Genomic DNA, 21,170 nt, shown 5'->3' with positions numbered 1-21,170 from the left:
ATCTCTGAAAACAGGGAGCTCTCTAGGACACACATGCATAGACAGTTCACATGGGAAGAATCCAATTCAAGGCTGACATCATTTGTTCATTCTCACTAGCGACTAAGGCCCCTGAACTTAGAACCAGAGCTTCAGAAATTTCCCCAAGTTCCCCCAGGTCTTTCAAGTGTCTGGGGAGGACCAGCCAAATAGGTCCCATCTCCCTCTGGTGGGAGGAAGCCACAGAAAACTCCAAGGCTAAGAGAATCTGTCCTTGACAAGGTACTAATGCTACATTTCTGAATTCTAGATGGTATTCAAGCAGCAATCCCATCCGACCTGCGTGGCCCACCTTTACAGATAGGATCTTATGTCTAGTTATTTGTGGAACAGCTCCCTGGAAGCCACCAGAGTCTCTGGCTGCACACACATCCTGCCCTGGAATATCAACTGACGACTCAGCCTTAAACCCAGGTGGGCACATTTCCAATTTTTTTCTTTAAGAAAGAATAGAATTGATAACTAGGTACAACAAAGGAATACATAAATTTGCACTTGGGACTATTGCATAAAACATGATATTGCTTTTCTAAAAACTACTTAAAATTACTCTTTTTAGGTAAAGCAAAACAGACCAAAAATACTAAACAGAAACAGAAAGTCAAAGAGGAGGAAAAATAGTAAAAGGCAAAGGAAACAAGGGCCCCAAAAGAAAAAGTCAGTAAAAACAATACAAAGCTTTTTGCTTTTAATCATTTCCAGACTATTCTTCCCTATCAGCATCTACATTTTATGTATCTATAGATCATTACAATTCAGCTCCTCAACAAGATCTTAAACTTAGACAATCTGGCATCATGTTGTCAGATTTTGCCAATGTGTCAAAATAAAGCCATTTCAAAGGCTGAGAAAACAGCTTTTCATATTTTTTTTCTGTTGGATCAATGTAAAACAGCACAGGTTTTGTACAGCATGGGAGGGGCTGTAAACCCGACTGCAGGGGTCAGGTTCAGATCATCTTTAGATGTTCCTGGGGGTGGCTGGAAGGTAAATCTCTGCAGCAGGCTGGTAAAGAAGAGGACGAGCTCCATTTTGGCAAGGTTCTCACCTGCACATGCTCTCCAACCTGGAAGGAGGCATAAGTAACAAAAAAAAAAAAAGTGTTATTGGTTTCTTGAACATGTTCACATGGCTTCCCAATGTCCTATGGCCATGGAGAGGTCAGCACACTGAAAAGCAATGGCAGAGCATAGATACAGAATGAAATTAAAAGGCAGTAAAGGAATGCAGATGGATTATTTTTCTATTAGATGGCAGCAGATGTTCTAAATGTGAAAATAATGTCAAAAAGACATAAAATTAATGCCCAACAAATAGAGTAATGCCCCCCTTTTAAATATGTAGGCATCACCTTTCATTAGTTCTTTATATAGGGAACACATGCGGGCAATATCCTCAGGTTGTTTGATTCCAGAGGACGGCAGTTAAAATATTGTAGGGTAAGGTGATAGCCCAGATGTTGATGGAACTGAGATCTGGATGGGGTGAGGAGGTTGATTCTCAGTTAGACATAGCCCAGAATAACTTCATTGGGATGATTTTAGGCCTCCCTAGACCACCCCTTCTGTACATCTAATTCTCTGCTCTTTGCGGGGAACTTAGTTCTCAGACACAGAATACATTAGAGATAGGCTTCTTGAAAAGGATGCTAATAAACATGCTGCTGGGGTACAATGGCATCAAGATGAAAATATATCCTGGTACCATTATTACGAAACCTCTGAAGCCTCTCCCAGAATCTGATTAGTATTATCAGTGCCCCACTGAGAAAGGCCTTTACGTCCCATTGGCTGCAGACTATGGCTTTGGCTTAGCTTGAAGAGAGATTTCATAAGTGCCCTGTTGAACAGCGTCTCTGCCCCTGTGCTGTCAGTCAAGGGGAGGACATTACTGGCTCTGTCCTCCACTGCCCAGTTTACATTGAAATCAGGGCCAAACTACTAATTGTAGGTGAACTCAAGGGCTTGGACCACAAAATGACTGAATTAGATTCTTGCAGATGTGTTTCAAAAAATTAGTAATCAGGTTGCTACTTTTGCTTTGTTCTCATTTACACTTAAAAGAAATTTTTAACTTTTTAAATTGTAACCCTGGTTTTATCTTGATTTATTTTATTTTATTTTATTTTGCTTTCTTGTATTTTATGCTCTGCTCCATTGTTGTGACCTAAACATAATTCTTTTTACTTATAGAGTCAAGCTAAGAATACCGAAAGCCTGCATCCTCCTGAAGGCCAGAGTCAGCCAGGAAGGCTGCAAGACAAGATTCATCCTGGATTGCCAAAATGCAGATGTGGTGAGGCCAACACAGCAGGAATAACAGAAACTCAGGCACAGAGTTGATGGGTCTCCAGAGTTTGGAAACAACAGACTAATCAGTCAATGAGTGGTGTGTTTTTTTGGTTTTTGTTTAATTGTATGGCATAGCATTTTGGTGATCAAGCTGCTTTTCTTGCTGGGAAATCCTTGTGAGGTCCAGCAGCCAGATGTGTAGATTGTTTAGCTGTGAAAAGTCACATTCCCCTGGGTGCACCTTGAGGAGGCTAGTCTACATTGCACTGAGTTGGGCTGAGAGAAAGTGACTGGCCCAAGGTCACCCAGCCGGCTTTCATGGCTAAGGTGGGACTAGAACTCACAGACTCCTGGTTTCTAGCCCAGCGCCTTAACCACTAGAACAAACTGGCTGACTTCAATGAGTGGTGAAGTCTGGCCACAAATGTTGCCCATTAGGTTTAAACTCTGTAAAATTAAGGCCTATGAAATTGAGCTTTTATCATTTGTTTTCTTTTCAAGTAAGGTGTGAAGGCTTGCCTATTAATGGATGCATGCTCACACAGCAGAGAATCTTACCTGCAGAGAAAGGCAGGAATGCAGCGTTTTTTGCAAATTTTCCCTCAGAGTCAAGAAAATGCTCAGGGTAGAATTCATGAGGTTTCTCCCACTGAGATTCATCATGGAGCACAGATGTCAGCAATGGAGCAATGTGCATGCCCTAAACAACGAAAGGGAAAAAACTGTATGAAAAGGAGTATGTCCATTTAAGAGATTACTATATAAATTATATAATTTATTACAGTGAGTTTTTAAGAGTGTTACTGAGAAGTAAATAGTGGGCCTGGAGAAACACTCAAATTCAAAAATAAAAAAATAAAAAATATTACAACTACATTTTTAAAGGGGTATTGCAAATCCAGATATACTGCTATAAATACAGGGCCTAGAGAAATGGACAGGTTCAAAAAGTTGAAACATGAGGCATATTAATAGAATATCAGCTGGACCACTGCTCAATAGCTATTAAACTGCATTTTGTTACCATGAAAATTCTACTTTATGTTGTCCAAGAAAGACTAGATCTTGCATAATGCACTGATTTCAGACTGATCACCCTGGGAATGAAGAAGCCTTTGAAAGCAATATCCCTGGTGGTTGCATGTGGCACATTGGTTGGAACAATTGGTTGCATGTGGCACATTGGTTGGAACAATGTCAGCAAACCTGTGAACTTCACGAATCACTGCATCAGTGTAAGGCATTCGGGCCCGGTGGTCTGTCCTTGGCTGTAGATCTCCGATTACCTTTGCAATTTCTTCTTGGACCTTCCCTGGGAGAACAAAACAGTATTATGTATCACCCCTTCAAATAGTCCCTCATGCATTGGTCACTTTATGAACTACAGTAATGGCTGTACATGTGGCTGCCTTGAAGACCACTTGGTGGTTTCAACTGGTCCAGAATGTGGCAGCAGGGGCAGTGGTTTCCATGCCTCATTGTGCCCACATGAGCCCACCAGAGTAGCTGTAGTAGGCTTCTTAGTGCCATTCATATGCTGGTGACATTGGGCAAGTAGGCTCACTTGGGGTCCATTTATGTCATCTAGTGGGACTCCAGGAAGAGTGCCGTCCCTCTGGAAAGATCCCCCCCCCCCAGAGATACAGTTTTCTGCCACTCTGACGAAGTTCAGAAAACTACTGGAAACCAGGTTATTCTCCCGGCCTTGCGGTAGGTTGAGTTTGGAGACCTTGGTTGGGTGGCTTTTGGTTTTTGTTTGTCTTCAGGCCATTGAGGAGTCTTTTTTTGCTTTTGCTTTTGCTTTTTTTCTTTTCTTTTTGTCCTGTTTTTTTTTATCTGTAAGCTACCCAGAACCACCAGGTCTCAAGTAGCCCCAAAATTGCTGACTAAAAACAAAATAATAAATATTTGGAGAACTGGTGCTAAAGTCTGAAGGAACTTGGTCACACATTAGAGAAACAAAACAAATTAATATTTGAGGGAAATATTACAAAGATACAGAAAATATAATTAGTATAATTTTCAAATATAAAATTCAACGGAGTATTTAACTTGCTTAAGTACATACAGAATATTTCATCGGCAGTATTAGAAGATAAGCCCATGAAGCCAAGTATGCTTGTAGTGCATATCTGGTGGTACAAATCTGTGATCTCCTGTGGGGTACTTGTAAGATTTTTTTTGGGGGGGGGGTTAAATATTTCCCCCCCCACCTTTATTATTTTTATAAATAACTCAAGGCAGGGAACATGCCTAATACTCCTTCCTCCTCCTATTTCCCCCACAACAACAGTCCTGTGAGGTGAGTTGGGCTGAGAAAAGGTCACTGGCCCAAGGTCACCCAGCCGGCTTTCATGCCTAAGGCGGGACTAGAACTCACCGTCTCCTGATTGCTAGCCGGGAGCCGTACCCACTAGGCCAAACTGGCTCTCACATGCTAGAACGTTTTTCTCTTCTTTCTCCTTCTTTTATGAATATTTCCATCCAGCGAAGAGATGAACGAATGATTGACTATCAGCTTACAGCTTCAACCCACAGAGAGAATGAAATGTAAAGTGGAGCACAGGGAGATGTGTCAAAGTCTGATCACAACAGAAATACAGTACTCTTCACAGACAGTCACTTCCCTCTTGCCTCATATTAGTGGGTATAGGGCAACTCCTGCTGCCCCCGGTTTTATTTGTTATTAATTTAATTTCTTCAAAGTTTTGCAAGTTTTTCTGTTATTTCCAATCTTGGATATAGCAGTTTTTTTCTCTTTCTTTTTTGCTGTTATCATCCTCCTTTTCTTCCCTTTTCTGACGTGATATGTCAGAGGTTTCCCTGGTTTGTTTGCATTTCCAAAATATTTTATCTTCTTTTTGAAATGATCTGCCCATGTCACTGAGCAAATCTGCACTTCTGTGAGAGATGGCGCGAGAGCCATAGAGATCCAGCACATGGGAATTCCTGAGTACACTTGGTGTCTTGCCGAAAGAAACATACCTTCTCTTGCTGTTGGATTTCTTGATCTCCAAACATTGGTCAAGGCCACGATATCCATATTCTGAAGAACCTTTCCTGGAAGTTGTCCTCCTTCCTTTCCCTCTAGGGATGATGTGCCTAGATCAGATCTCGCACTTTATCCATGTCTCCTAGGATAATCATTTTCTTCTCTCAAATTAACATCCGGAAGAAGCCTCCATAGAATTGTTCCTTACCTGTCTTTGGAGTCTAAATGGATGCCAGTATTAACATCTTACCTTCTTTTCTTAAGTTTGAGATCAAAGTTCTTCCTTCTTTAACTTTTAATTTTTTAGTACTTCCCAGGAAGGTGATTTAAGATAAATTACTGTTCTGTTTTTCTTTCTATTTCCTGATGTTGTATATTGCTGGCCTAGTTTTTTTTGTTTCAACAAATTGACATTGACAAAGTTTTGTTTTCTGTGTGTTTCTTGCAGTCAAACAGGATTGGCTTTCAATGTTTTGAGTTTATTAAAATTCACTTTCATTTATGAAGTAAGTTACTCTGTATACATTTACTGAGATCAATGATGTCTTGTCTATTTTGAGGGGAAATTATTCTTGCTTCATCTCTTTTCCCTTCATTCAAGTATCATTGACACCAAAAATCTTTGTTCTCTCATTTTTATATTTTTGGTTGCAAGCCAATCACAAGAAAGTCCTTACTTACTCTGAATTTCTGGGTGCTTCATCATTAGGAGGATGGCCCAGAGCAGACTGTTTGCAGATGTTTCTGTACCAGCACCAAATAGGTCACTTATAAGAGCTTTAAGGTTTTCATTATGGAAATATTTGCCATTTGTCATCTTCATATTCTCCTGAAGTGTATAAAGAAATTTCTAGTAAGGAAACTCAACCTACTCATGTAACCAATATTCTCAAAGGCTAAGAGGACGCTTCATGGGTGAGTACTATCCCCCCCACCCCCAAGAGGTTAGACTTGCCCACCCCTACTGGATTTCTATAAGGGAAACTCTAAGAAACAGTCCAGGCGTAGCTTTAGTAGCTGCAGATTCTGAAATAAAGTAATGAGGAGGAAATGTCTAGAAACTGCTAGAAACTCGTTTCCTTCTACATTTCTGAAGGAAGGTTCTTAACCAACCTGCAGGAAGTTTATATGGAGCCACGTTTTAAAAATATGTAAAATAATCATCAATAATTCCAGGCATGTATAAAATAATCCATTACCTCTCTTTGCCGAACAAGAAATGAATCAATAAAACTCCTCCTGTCATTTTCATCAAGATCTTTGAGACGTTCTATGAAGGTGGTCTGTATGAAATCATGCAACTCCTTTCTGTTATTCATTACTGTTTTATGAGAACCCAAAAGCAACCCCAGCATGGAAAATACATTATATATCTGAAAAAATGATGGAAAAAAAAACCATAAAAGCAATCAGTCTAAGCAACCGAATGCAAGCCCTAGTCAAGGAAACTATTGAGCACAGTTAGAGTTGCAGAGTATTCTCCAAAGATTAAAAAGATGGAAAAGGTATTTTCCGTGAAGGCTCCCACCCCTCCAACCTGAGTGCATTCACGAGAAATGTACAAGGAAGGGAGAGGAAGTGATGAAGCATGCATCATGGAGTCATGATGCTCAGAAGGGATCTGCATGCTCCCACGTGATGTTTCCATGCAACTCCTGTATGTAAGGGTGGACTTTGGATCCTGATAGCATCATGTTCATGTTGCCTTTTGGATGGGATCTTGCTGAGGATGCCCATGAGAAGCAACATGCTTTGCTTTGCTTTGCAATAAAGCTTGAATGCCACACATTCTGCTGTGTTTTTTTCATGACATTCTTTTCAAATGAAAACTTAGCTTACCAACACAACAGGAGTTGCTGAAAGCTGGACGTTTTCCCTCATTAGCTTTAGTAGTCTTAGAAATGTGGCATCTTCATAGTCATAGCATGTGATGGTTGCCTTATTCTACAAAAACACAGACTCACCAGCCAGGGCTAAGGATATCTGGTTTATTGAGAATAGAATGCAGACACTGAGAAAGATGGGAATGAGCACATGGCGTGCGAGGTAGCCGGTAAATACCTGCGGTGCGGACCCGATCCTTCCCCACCCCCCATTGTCCCAAAGTCCTGCCTGACGGCGATTCCGGAGTCTCGATGGGCGATCAGGGGGATTAGTGCTGATTACCTCTGTCCTCTTCCTGTGTCCGGAGCAGGTGTGTCCCCCATGGTAATGCAGAGATGTCAGGGAGATAGGATGATGGCTTCCCGGGTCAGGGCAAAGGTATGGCTCCTTTGTCCCTTATCTGCATTGTCCCTTAGTGCTTATAGGATTAGCACTGATTCCTTCCTCCCCTCTTCCCTTCACCGGGAAGGCATGTTCCCTGTTGTGATGTATGTATACATCGCAACGGGGGACATTGTTGAGGTTTTCCTACTAATAGATTAAGCTACTATTATACCTAATCATTTGGCCAGGTGAAGGGGTTGCATTTGATTGTCTCCTCTCACGTGCTTCATGCAAAATAGCCTGGGGGGAGGACCTGCCCGGACTTCTTCACTTCTTCTTTTTCTCTCTGCTGGAAATGTAGCTCAGCAAGGCTTGCTCCAAAAAGGGAGCTAGGTCCTTTAAATGTTTTGCTTTTGGTTTTGTTTTCTGTAAATAAATTATTTTTATAGAAATGCTTGGTGTGTGACTTTTTTGACCTCTCCTGGGCTAAAGGCTTTCCCAGCATCTGCAACAGGTTATGTGCCCAGTAAACAACGCAGTAAAACCCAGAGAGAAAAGAGAGGTCAGCTTCACACCTCGTGCACAATTTAAAGGCAGGTAGCAAAGACCTGTGAAGATTTTCTTTGGAGCCACCTGGAGATTTTCCAGCAACTGCCGGTCTGCAGGACAAAGAAGCTAGCTGAGGTGACTTGCAAAAGAAGGAAGAAGCCATGGCTACCTCCCAGCCCTCAGCGATGCCTCTGGAGCGCCTATCAGAGACCAACTATTTGAATTGGGCCCTGAAGATGGAGATGTATCTTCGCAGAGAGAATCTTTGGCTGCAAATTGGTGAGCAAACCCCCCAAAATCCCAATGCTGAATGGCTGAGACAGGATGAGCGGGCTAGAGCCACCATTATCTTGGGAGTTGAGGACAATCAGCTAGTCCACGTGCGAGGCATGCAGTCTGCAAAGCAACTTTGGGACGCTTTGAGAGACTTACATGTAAAGGCAACAGCAGGGAGTAAAGTTACTCTGACGAAAAAGCTGTACAGAGCCTACCTTGCAGAAGGAGATAGCCTTCCTGAGCACCTGCATTATATTCAGCAGCTGTTTGTTGAGTTGCAGGAGAGAGGAATGGAATTTACACCTCTCACAAAATCCTATATCCTCCTGTCCTCACTAAATGAAACGTGGGACACGCTGATTTGTACCCTGGAGGCTATGCCTGAAGCAGACCTCACCCCATCGTATGTTACACAGCGCTTACTCGCTGAATGGGAGAAGAGAGAGGAAAGATCCCCCCCCATCTCTTCTGGAAAGCTGCAAGACCAGAAAATGAGGGAAAAGAAGGGAAAGGAACCTGAGGGCACAGCACTAGCAAGCCAGAGATGCTTCACTTGTGGTTCAGCTGGACATTTGCAAAGAGACTGTGCCATGAGACCCAAGGGTAGAAAGACAGAGCAGAAGAACACAAGGGCAACACAGAAGAAGGCTCTTCAGACAACCCAAATTGCACAGGTTGCTGAGAAGGGTAATTCTGATGTATGGGTGTTAGATTCTGGGGCCAGTTGTCATTTATGTAATTGTAAAAGCTCTTTTGTGTCACTGTCTAAAACTGAAAGACAAAGTGTATCTTTGGCTGATGGGTCTGTCACCAAAATTATGGGACAAGGTGACTTGTATTTATCCTGCTTAGGAGAAATTGTAAAAGGTGTGTTGTATGTGCCAAATTTACAATCAAACCTTTTATCTGTGGCACAATTGGCTGCAACAGGGTATATCATAACATTTAAGAAAAATGGTTGTGAGATACGTAAAAATGGGAAATTGTGTGCTACTGGTATGTTAAAAGACTCCTTGTACATTGTGCAAAATGCAAGGAAGCCAAGCTGCAAGTCTGCAGTTGGCAACACACCATATCATGACCAATGTGTACACCTGATGCACAGGAGATTTGGTCATGCTAATATCAAGTATATAGCACAAATGCCACAGCTGTGTGCTGACCTAAAGATAAAACCCTGTGATAAATACTTAGATTGTGTAGTTTGCAAAGAATGCAAAACACTAAAAGCTCCTGTGAGTAAGCACAGTGACAGAGTTACAACTAGACCTTTGGAAATTGTACACTCTGATATTATTGGTCCTTTTGCTCCAAGTCTTGGACAAGCAAGGTATGCAATGACCATCATTGATGATTTCTCAAGATACACATTTATCTACATCTTAAAACATAAAGATGAGGCATTTGAGAAATTTAAAAGTTTTGTGACATGGGCAAATGGAAAATTCCCTAGGCCTGTATCTGCACTCCAATGTGATAGAGGAGGAGAATACCTTTCTCACAAATTCAGAAGGTTCCTAGTGGAAAAAGGGATAGAACAAATTCTTTCTAACCCGTACACCCCTCAGCAAAATGGTGTTGCTGAAAGAAAGGGCAGAACCTTGCAAAATGCGATGGAATGCATGTTAAAAGATTCACGATTATGTTTTAAGTTCTGGGGAGAAGCTTTATCGACTGCTTGTTATGTTCAGAACAGGTTGTATAACTCTATGATTCAGGACACTCCATTCCATTTGTTTTATGGTGTGAAACCAAAGGTAAGCCATCTTAGAGTGTTTGGTAGCACTGCATGGGTTCACATTCCAAAACAGCAGAGAAGGAAAGGAGGCCCCACAACAAAGAAAGCCATCTTTGTTGGCTATGAACAAAGCCAGAGGAGCTACAGGTTCATAATGGGAGAGAAATTAATAATTAGCAAAAGCGCTTCTTTTGCTGAACAAAACTGGGGGAGATTAAATTCTAGCTCTCCAGTTGAACTGACCACCACAAGAGAACAGCAAGGACTTGCTGATGGTGATCTTTTGCCTGATGAGGACATTAAACCAGAAAAGCAAACTGAAGATCTGTCTGATGAGACAGATGCTTCTCAGGAAAGTGATAGGAGTCAAAATTTAAGCCCTATATTACCTCGCAGATCTCAGAGGAGTAATAAAGGCGTTCCTCCATCACGTTTTCAGGCTGAAACAGTAAAGGCTTTTCACATATTCACAGAACCTGAGTCTTTAGAACAAGTGAATGCTTTACCACCTGAGATTGCACAAAATTGGCATTCTGCCATGCAACAGGAGTTAGCATCCTTGAAAGAAAAAGCCTTGGAGTTGTGACCAATTACCTAGGTTTGGAAAAACACAGGAAGAAGAATGGTAGCTTTCTGTTAAACCAAAGGGGAGATAATGGTAATGTGAATGGAAAGACATATAAAGTCAGAGAAGATTGGTTTGCAACTTAATCTATAGTGTAAAAAGGGGAGTGTTGAGGTTTTCCTACTAATAGATTAAGCTACTATTATACCTAATCATTTGGCCAGGTGAAGGGGTTGCATTTGATTGTCTCCTCTCACGTGCTTCATGCAAAATAGCCTGGGGGGAGGACCTGCCCGGACTTCTTCACTTCTTCTTTTTCTCTCTGCTGGAAATGTAGCTCAGCAAGGCTTGCTCCAAAAAGGGAGCTAGGTCCTTTAAATGTTTTGCTTTTGGTTTTGTTTTCTGTAAATAAATTATTTTTATAGAAATGCTTGGTGTGTGACTTTTTTGACCTCTCCTGGGCTAAAGGCTTTCCCAGCATCTGCAACAGACATGACATACTGCCTCCCCCCAAAAAACTTCAAGGCGCTGATTTGGACGGATACGCTGCATGGAAGCGTGCGACTAGCCTTTGCGCTGAGACATCCCGGGCATGCACCCACTCAGGGTGGGGGAAATGTCTCCAGCGGACCAGGTACTGAAGGGTGCCCCATAGCCTTCGGGAATCTAGAACCTCCTTTATTTCAAAGTGCTGCTGCCCATTGATCATGATGGGAAGAGGCGGGGGGGTTGTTATGCCACTTTGAGGAGGTAGCCAGTTTCAGTAAGGCAGAATGGAACACCGGGTGTATGCGTTTCAAGTTGTGTGGCAATTCTAACTTAAAAGTTACCGGGTTGATTATTTCCACGATTGGAAAAGGGCCAATGAACTTGGGGGCTAACTTCTTTGAGGGCTGCGGAGACTTAATGAATTTAGTGGAGAGGTAGACCTTATCTCCCACTTTGAAGTCTGGCTGCGCAGCCCTGTGGTTGTCCGCATAATGCTTGTAGGTTGCTTGGGCTTCGGAGAGAGCCAGCTGAATGATTGGCCAAACGTTGGCTAGCTGAGCAGCCCAGTCATCTGGGGAACAAGGCGAGGTAGCTGGCTGTGGCAACTCCAGGATCAGGACGAAGTCTCGTCCATAGACTACCTGGAAGGGGGTGTGGCCCGTGCTCTGGTGCACTGCATTGTTGTATGCCACCTCAGTGAAGGGGAGTAAGTCTACCCAATCGTCTTGCTGGTAGCTTATGAAGGAGCGCAAAAATTGCTCCAGGGTGGAGTTAAGGATTTCCGTAGAGCTGTCCGTGTGGGGGTGCCAAGCAGTGGACAGTGCCTGCTTGGTGCCAATCAACTTCAAAAATGCTTTCCAGAATTGTGAAGTAAATTGTGTACCCCTATCTGTGACCAAGCGGGAGGGGGTACTGTGTAATTTGTAAATGTGATTTAAAAAGAGGCATGCCAGCTGTTGAGCGGAGGGAATGGAGGCGCATGGAATAAAATGGGCCTGTTTTGAAAAGTAGTCCTTAACCACCCAGATGACCGTTTTCTGCTGGCTGGGTGGCAAGTCTATGATGAAATCCATCGAGATTTCCTCCCAAGGGCGGGAGGGGCTTGCCATCAGCTGCAATAGTCCCTGGGGCTTACCCGCTTTTCGCTTGGCCATAGCACATGTAGGGCAAGCAGCGACATAATCTTTTACATCCCTCCTAAGTGTGGGCCACCAGAATTGTCGCCTCACCAGATGTAGCGTTTTTACAAAGCCAAAGTGCCCTGCCATTTTGTCATCGTGAGAACGTCTCAGAACCTATGCTCGCAATTGCTCTGGCACATACAGGCTATTTTGTTTCCAGGCCAAATCACTTTCAAAAGAAACATTGTTTTTGTTGGTCTGCAACCATGTATCCGTTTTTAAGGCTTGTACGAACTGCTGTTGCAATTGCGATGAAATTGACATGCGTCTCCCTCCCCTTGCAGGCAGTTGTGCTGGAGTACGCTGCGTTCCAGTTTGGCTGCGCGTGACAGCTTGGCAACCCAGCTGTGTGTCGGTCCACACCGTACCTATAATATCTGATGCCTGACTGGCATCCTGGGGCCGCCTAGAGAGAGCGTCAGCTAAGATGTTCTTTTTTCCTGGTATGAACTTCAGCTGAAAATTAAAGCGGCTGAAAAATTGAGCCCAGCGAACCTGCTTGGGGCTGAGGCGTTTCAGGGTGCTGAGCACTTCCAGGTTTTTGTGGTCCGTCCAGACCTCAAAGGGGCAAGTGGCCCCTTCCAGGAGGTGTCGCCATGCCTCTAAGGCAGCTTTGACGGCAAAAGCCTCTTTCTCCCATACATGCCATCTCCGTTCTGTTTCAGAGGACTTGCGGGAGAGGTAAGCGCAGGGCTTCAGCTGATCATTTGGATCCCGCTGAAGTAAGAGCGCCCCAATTGAGAAATCGGAGGCATCTACTTGGACTACAAAGGGCTTGGTGGGGTCGGGGTGTTGTAGAACCAGTTCGGCTGTGAACAGGCTTTTGAGATGATCAAAAGCCCTTTGGCATTCAGGTGTCCAGTTAAGTAGCGCTCCCGGGTTTCGTGCCTTGCGCGTGTCTCCCAAACCCTTGATGTGGAGTAAATTAGTTAGGGGCAAAACGATTTCCACTAGTCCCTTGATGAACCCCCTGTAAAAATTAGAAAATCCCAGAAAACTTTGTAGTTGCCTCCTAGTGCGCGGGTGCTCCCACGCCAGGATGGCCTGGACTTTCCCAGGGTCCATTTCAATGCCCCTCTCAGAGATTCTGTAACCCAGGTAATCTAGCTGAGATTTATGAAACTCACATTTAGAAAGCTTGGCAAATAGCTCGGCTTTGCGGAGTTTCCTGAGCACCTGCTTAACCAAGTGCTCGTGCTCCTCTTCAATCTCAGAATATATCAATACATCGTCTAAGTACACAAGGACCCCCTTGAACAAGTGTTCGTGCAAGTCCTCGTTAATCAATTGCATAAATACCCCTGGTGCCCCTGCCAAACCAAACGGTAACACTTTATATTGGAATGATCCCAGTGGGCAATTGAAAGCCGTCTTCCACTCATCCCCCTCCCGTATGCGTATGTGGAAATAGGCTTCTCGCAAGTCCAGTTTAGAGAATATTTTCCCCTTTGCCAGATGTGCTAATATGTCTTTGATTAGGGGCAAGGGATATTTGTTCGATATGGAAACCGAATTCAATCCGCGGTAGTCCGTACAGAGTCTTAATGTCCCATCCTTTTTTTCTCTGAACAACACTGGGACTCTAACTGGCAAGTTTGCGGGCTCGATGAAGCCTCGTGCTAAGTTCTTGTCCACAAACTCCCGCAATGCTGCCAGTTCTTTCTGGGTCATTGCGTAGATTTTTGGCTTTGGCAATGGTGTGTTGGGGACCAGTTCTATCGCACAGTCGGTCTTTCTGTGGGGTGGGAGTTTGTCTGCTTCGTTCTCCCCGAACACATCTGCAAACTCAGCGTACCTGTCCGGCAAGCCTTCCAGGGCTGCTGCAGCCAGATGGGTGGTTGTAGACGCCACCCTCCCCACCACAGCACGGGGAATTCGGTCCCCTGTAGATGCTTGGTAGAAGCCTTCTGCAAATGTGATCGTCCTGGTTTCCCAATTTATGTATGGGTTCCTTCGTACCAGCCACGGAATGCCTAAGATGATTAAAGGGTGGCCCACTGGTGCCACAACAAATTTCAGTCTCTCCCGGTGGCTGCCTAACTGCAGCGCCAATTCTTCGGTAAATTGGGTGACGGGGTCCCCTCCTGCTGCCAAACCGTCCAATTGCATGAAAACTATGTGGTGCTGAAGTGGAAAGCAGCAGAGATTTAAATTGGCAACCATGTCCGGGTGCATTAGGCACCTAGAACAGCCCGAGTCTATTAGGGCCCAGACTTCAACCGACTTCTCGGTGGACCTTAACTTAACTTTTATGTACAGGGTGGGACAGTTGGCACTCACCCAGATGTTGCTGCGCCCATTCTCCTCCTCCACCTGTCCTCTGGCGCTTCTCAGGGCAGGTGGCTGGCGTTTCCCGCCAGTTCTTCCTGGTTGTTTTCCTCCTCTTCACTGGAGTAGGGTAGTTCTTTAGCTCCGATCTCTCCCCTGGCCGCTGGCATCTTTTTTGGGCCCCACAGGTGGTTTGCCCAGCGTTTTTCCTGGCCTGTCAACTACCTTTGTTTTCGGGCATGCCGCCGCTTTGTGGTCCTCTTTCCTGCATCGAAGGCACTGCCCCTTGGCGAACCGTCGCTCTCTCTCCTCTCTTTGAAGCGTTCAATTAGAATAGACTGCGACCAGTCCCACACCTTTCCAGCCAGTGCTTTAAATTCCATGGCATAATCTGCTACCGATCTTTGCCCTTGGCTGATTCCCCTTAGGAATCTCTTTGCTCTTTCTTTTTCTAAGGTTTCTCTGAAGTGTAGATCTAGTGCCCAGAGGAACTCATCGAATTCATAGAGCTCAGGGGCTTCTGCCTGGCATAGCTGCACATACCAGTCAGCCACCCTTCCTTTAAGTTTGTTAGCAATGGCATTAATTTTGCCCTTTTCAGAGCGGAAATATGGCCCAAAATCTTCCATGTAGTTCTTGGCATTTGTTAGGAAGAAGGATAATGTCGCTGGGTCCCCGTCAAATTTGACCCCGAAGTCTTTCACCCCTGCTCCTGGTGGGCTCCAAGCCACATCTGGTTGTCTGGACATACCTCGGGCTGCTGGGGTTCTCCAGTCTTGGTGTGGGGATTCCCCAAGCTGGGCTCCGTATGACGTTGCCTCAGTTTCATGCTGGCTCCAGCCACTTCCCAGCAGTCGCGTCTCCAGGGGGGTGGGGGAAGATGACCTCCTGGCGGATTCCGCGAGGTGAACTCTGCCCGGCGCTGCATCAGCCTCCTGCCATCTCCTTCCTCTCCCTGGCTGTCGCATCTCAAGGGTGAGAGGGGGGGTGATGAACTTCTGGTACCTGGTGTAATGGTTGCCTACTCCAATATACTCAGTCTCACAAGCCCGAGCTTTAAGATAACTGATTTATTAAAGGAATAGTGTGCAGATACAGACAAAGCTGAGAATAAACCAAAAGCGTGCGAAATACAATTCAAATACTGTTGCTTCAGTCCAACTCCGCCCCGTGCCTCAACGTAGCAACCACCCCATCCCAGATGTCAACCATCGTCATACACCGGCCTGGGAAAGTAACCTTGAATAGAGTCACCAACCCAAACATGCATTCCAGAGATTACAGCCTCGCAGGGCTGGAAATTTCCAACAGGGAAACACGGATTAGAAGAGTGACATGTGAAACGTTACGATGTATACAGGACATTGAAATGGAGAACATGACACCTGGTTCCACTTCGCCCCTTCCTCGGGATTCCCATGCCACCGACCATCACAGGAACAGCTGTTCAATTGACTCCAGCCTCGCCTCCATTATACTCAGCCGCTCAGCTGTCTGGGAGCCTTCCCTGGTTCATCCGATCTGGCACCTTCCCTCGGCTCCTTCGACCATCGAGGACAGCAGGTCCCACAGCTTCCTAGATGCCCCGAGTGTCCCTGGCAGGGATTCCGGCGTTTCATCCAGGATGACCCACTCACCCTGTGACTCTCTGGTGGCTTCAGGTGTCCTGCTCCTTCCGGGCTCCTCCTCCTCTGAGCTTGATCCGGAACCCTCCTGGATCTCGTACCGTCTGGGAATAGGGTTCTTACCGATCGCCCGTGCCGTGGAGTCGGGTGCCCCATCGCCGCTCCTCTGGTAGCCACCTCTTCATGGGTTGGGTCTTTCCATTGCCAGCTGTGATCCCTCACAGATGAAATCTGGAATGGTGCTAGCGGAATTTTTTTTTCCGATTCCCGTCTTTATGTGATGGTTGCCTTATTCTACAAAAACACAGACTCACCAGCCAGGGCTAAGGATATCTGGTTTATTGAGAATAGAATGCAGACATGGAGAAAGATGGGAATGAGCATATGGTGTGCGAGGTAGCCAGTAAATACCCGCGGTGCAGACCCGATCCTTCCCCACCCCCCATGGTCCCAAAGTCCTGCCCGACGGCGAATCCGGGGTCCCAATGGGCGATCAGGGGGCGATTCCGGAGTCTCGATGGGCGATCAGGGGGATTAGTGCTGATTACCTCTGTCGTCTTCCTGTGTCCGGAGCAGGTGTGTCCCCGTGGTAATGCAGAGATGTCAGGGAGATAGGATGATGGCTTCCCAGGTCAGGGCAAAGGTATGGCTCCTTGTCCCTTATCTGCATTGTCCCTTAGTGCTTATAGGATTAGCACTGATTCCTTCCTCCCCTCTTCCCTTCACCGGGAAGGCATGTTCCCCGTTGTGATATATGTATACATCACAACGGGGAACATGACATAGCGCTTCCCAAATAGAATAGAAACTATGATGTTGGAAACAGCAGCCGTCATAATTGTTGTGACTCCAAATGATTTTCCTGGGCAACAAATAAATCAAAACAGAAGTGTGAACGAAACCAGGATTAAGTCTTCTCTTCAACACATTTTGACTGAAAGTCAGCTTATACAGTATAAAGGGCGTCTTTATCACAGAAACCTAGAGCTCAACTTTAGCATGTGTAATGAAGCAGAGGGATTTGATGCATGCCACGGAATATCAGAAGAGATTGCATTTTGAGTCTTCTATACTAAAATAAATAGATTGCTTTAAAGTCCCTTTCTGGCATCTTGGCGAAAACTAATGCATGCTCTCCTCAGTGTTAATAGGGACTACTGCATGTGGCATGAGGGCAAGTAAAGCTTGGAATCTCTTTAACCCCTTCTCTGTATCCCTATAAAGCAATATGCACAAGCCTTGATTGACCAAAGCCATAATGGACATGGAGGTAACTGTTTATGGAACATTGGTGATGGCCAAGCAATATGGAATCCGTGACTTGGAATGAAAGAGAAGTAAATTTTAAACCGCTTGAACTAATGAATAAAGGGAAGGAAGGAAAGAAAATTAGATCTATTATATGGGAGGTAGTTATAATAGATCTGAATGCAGATACTTATGGCGGTATCAAACCAGTAGTTACCAACAGGCAGGACAGAGTGATTATGACAAGACTGTGCAGGTGCTTCCCACTCTCAAATCTGTGAACAGAACAGCCAAAACAGCATTCATCTCAGAAGGCTGGAAAGTGCTAGAATTCAAGCCCTGGAATGCAGACACCCACAGTATATATACTGTGACTCCTGTGTAGTGGGAGTAAACTAGATATTGCTTTTTTTCCCAATGATCTCATGCCTCTCTTTACTGCAACTGGCTTACCAGAAAGCAAATAGGTTGATCAGTTGGTAGGTATGTAGGAATGCTCCACAAATGGCAACTCATGTGTCAGTAAGACAAAGAAGCTTTAATTTTCTAGATCACTGTTATATCAGAGGGCATCTCTTTTTTCTTCCTCCTCATGTCAATGAATGGTCAGTTTTATCCATATCATTTCTGGGTTCCAAAAATGCAGAGAACCGTAAATGCCAACGATTATCGCTCTGTGTATCGCTCTGCTGCTATCCCATGGTTATCCAGATTTTTCCAAGCACTGTGTGCTAGGCAGATATGACACTGGAGGGCCTTAGGGACCACGATTGTGGAAAATATGGGACTCCTTCTCCTGCTCTATTGGCTACCTGTGAGGTGTGCTGCTGAATAAGTGCACCAATTGCAGTTTGAGCGATATGATTGTGCTAACGATAACGGGGGATTCCAGATGGACAATGGAAAGGTAATAGTTTCGTTGGAGAACTTGGGTAAAATATGTATCCCTTAATAAATGTGGATTATGTCTTTTTGTTCTCTGGGAAACTGCAATATGATTATCATTGGCCAAGAGCAGGGAGGAGCAGTAACTCCAACATCTTTTCACGCTCAGATGGAGGGCTTGCAGCCCTAACTCCTCCCTGTATTGGGAATCTAGAGGATTCTGAACAGAAAATCAAGCCTAGAACTGTTATTCACAAGGGATCGTTGGACTACTGTACTGTAAATGAACTTTTCAAGTCACATGGAATCCATTTGACACCCAGACATCACATTTCTGTAAATATAGTTAGCATAAATTGGACAAGGAAGCATATTTATAGGAAGAAAAGGATGGGTTGGAGAATTGTTGGAGAGAAGGTACTCCAGAAGCACTCCTTCTTCCCTTGATACAAACTGAGGAATTTGTTTCCCGGTCTGTGTTTGTCCTGGCAGATGCTCCGGTAGAGCATTGGGAGGAAATGCCAACCCACCTGCATAAGTCTCAATCGTCTTTGCTAAGACGCCACACTCTTCAATGATTTTGTCCTCAATGGTCCTCCTGCCCATCCCGTAGTCCCGTAACGTGGCTAATGTGAACCGTCGCATCACTTTCCAGTTCTCACCATGAGCAAAAACAATCCCTGAAGAGAAAAGATAGAGAAAAGGGGTCAGATGTGTAATTTTACCAAGAAATGTCCATGATTTTGCATATAATTTTGGTAGACGTTCATCTGAGTATTTTTAGAAAACCAGGAATGAATTATGTACAAAGCAGTTTGTTTCTATATGATCTTTATGCCAAACATTTTTGTACTTCTTTCCAGGAGCCCAGAATTTTGTGGATATTTACTGAGCAAGTGGCTGTAAAGACCTGAGTTTTTTGGTTTTGTTTTTATTGATGCCTCGATGGATTCTGAATAAGTCCTGCAGTCCCCCATTTAAAATTCCCAGGTCCCTCTTGCAAGGAGAGGGGGGAGGAGATGACCCTGATTGGGATCATCTGTGCCCTGTGACTAACCTGCCTTTTTCCATTAAAACCTGGAAGAGAGGCTGCTTAGACAAGCTAGCTCTTCTTCTTTCTTCTTGTAGCTGTAAGATAAGAAACACCTATTCTGACCCCAGTTGGATAATTATTCCCACCTTTGTGGTAAGGAGTGACCCAATACCTGCTGCACTTAACAGTGTAGCTCATCCTCACTAATAGGTAAGCTTCCCTTGCTGAGGCCTAAACTGAGCTACTCCAGGGGCAGTTTGAAGGGGTCTAAAACTTGCCCAATGAAAACAACCACTTTGTCAGTCGATTCCAAGGAATTGCCTTCTCGCCACTACTTTGGAACTCCTCAGTGGGAGGAATCTCTCTGATGCTGTAAGTATTGGGAATTCATTAATCAATGTGTATTGATGCTGATTATTCTGGTATCTTTCCCGGGGCATACTCTCTTCAGTATCCAATGTGAGGAGAGCAAGCTTCCAGTTGGATGGGAATGATTAACTCAAATGGAAATATAAGGCATTTGCAATAGCCTTGTAGCTGGTTCACACCAGCCTGTTGTAACCCGCATCAGAACATTCCCATGACAACCCATGAATCTGTCGCCAGGATGCCAGAGAAGGACGTCTTCTTCCTGGCATTTGGCACCCTAAGTTGCCACTCCTTCTCACTAAGACAGTTGTTTTCTTTGAAGATAGTAGATATCAGAAGGGTAGGAAGGAACCCAAGACCTATAACATATGAATAGGTATGCCTGCATCATTTCCCCCCTTTTCTGAAATGTATAAATATCAGTGCAATTCGTTTGTTTGCAGGGGTGTCTCTCTAAAACTAATGCATACTCTCCTCAGTGTCAAGAGGGACTGCTGCATGTGGCATGAGGGCAAGTAAGGCTTGGAATCTCTTTAACCCCTTCTCTGTATTCCTATAAAGCAATATGTGTAAGCCTTGATTGGCCAAAGCCATAGTGGACATGGAGGTAAATATTTATGGACCACTTGTGATGACCAAGCGATATGGAAGTCTGTGGCTCGGAATGGAAGAGAAGTAAATTTTAAGGAGCTTGAACTAATAATGAAAAGGAAGGAAACTAGATCTATTAAATGGGAGGAGGTTATAATAGATCTGAATGGAGATACTTATGGTGGTATCAAACCAGTAGTTACCAACAGGCAGGACAGAGTGATTATGACAAGACTGTGCAGGTTCTTCCCATTCTCAGATCTGTGAACAGAACAGCCAAAATAGCATTCAGAGTTTGGCAAAGAACATCCATGCTTGTTAGTTGCCAGGCTTTACCTGTATCATTGTTCTGTAAGGCCTCTTCAGATCCATCCTGTGCAGATTTCCCAAAATGGGTATGGTCCTGGGTCCCGGGGGAAGATTTGCGGAGCTGTTATTCCAGTGACTGCCCTTTTTCAAAAGGGATGTAATTGCAAGAAGACATAGTAATAGTGTTAAAACAAGTCCAATCCAATCCATTTCTTTTTAGCAGTTTTTAGTAATAATTACGATTAATCCTGCAAACTGAAGCGTTACAAGCATCTATTTCAAAGCATTGCATTAGGCATTGCCTGACCACTCTTTCTCCTGAATCATCAGACCACTCTATATGAGAGAGGACTCTGTTTTCTCTCTCCTCCCCAGGATTTTGATCTGTTTTTGCATACCCGTGGGGTCTATGGAAACGTTGCAAACTGTCTTGTACTTGAGAACTGATCTGTTTATCTAAAGCTACAGCTTATCAACAAATATTTTCTTTTTTTAATAGTAATTTTATTAACCA

At 44.4% G+C, this 21,170-nt stretch overlaps 1 protein-coding gene across 1 annotated transcript; it reads right to left on the bottom strand.

The window, feature by feature from the left end:
* Window positions 1–576: 576 nt before the first annotated feature.
* On the bottom strand, window positions 577–21,170 carry LOC134495933 (cytochrome P450 2K6-like). Its single transcript, XM_063301646.1, has 10 exons — window positions 20,674–21,170; window positions 18,885–19,034; window positions 17,001–17,083; window positions 7,162–7,239; window positions 6,522–6,695; window positions 6,004–6,151; window positions 3,505–3,642; window positions 3,427–3,473; window positions 2,889–3,030; window positions 577–1,105 (listed from the first exon to the last, which is right to left on the bottom strand). Exons 1-10 carry the CDS (start codon window positions 20,864–20,866, stop codon window positions 921–923), a joined length of 1,338 nt encoding a protein of 445 aa, XP_063157716.1. The 5' UTR covers window positions 20,867–21,170; the 3' UTR covers window positions 577–920.

This window comes from Candoia aspera, chromosome 1 (genome assembly GCF_035149785.1).
Source record: "Candoia aspera isolate rCanAsp1 chromosome 1, rCanAsp1.hap2, whole genome shotgun sequence".
NCBI lineage: Eukaryota > Metazoa > Chordata > Lepidosauria > Squamata > Boidae > Candoia > Candoia aspera.
This window is presented reverse-complemented; position numbering and strand designations above follow the sequence as displayed.

Coding starts and splice junctions, on each gene's coding strand:
- LOC134495933 (XM_063301646.1), bottom strand. CDS start 20,866: ATGGATTGGATTGGACTTGTTTTAACACTATTACTATGTCTTCTTGCA. Junction 17,084..18,884: donor GACGATTGAGACTTATGCAG/GTGGGTTGGCAT, acceptor TTTGTTGCCCAG/GAAAATCATTTGGAGTCACA. Junction 1,106..2,888: donor ATTCCTGCCTTTCTCTGCAG/GTAAGATTCTCT, acceptor GCCTCCTTCCAG/GTTGGAGAGCATGTGCAGGT.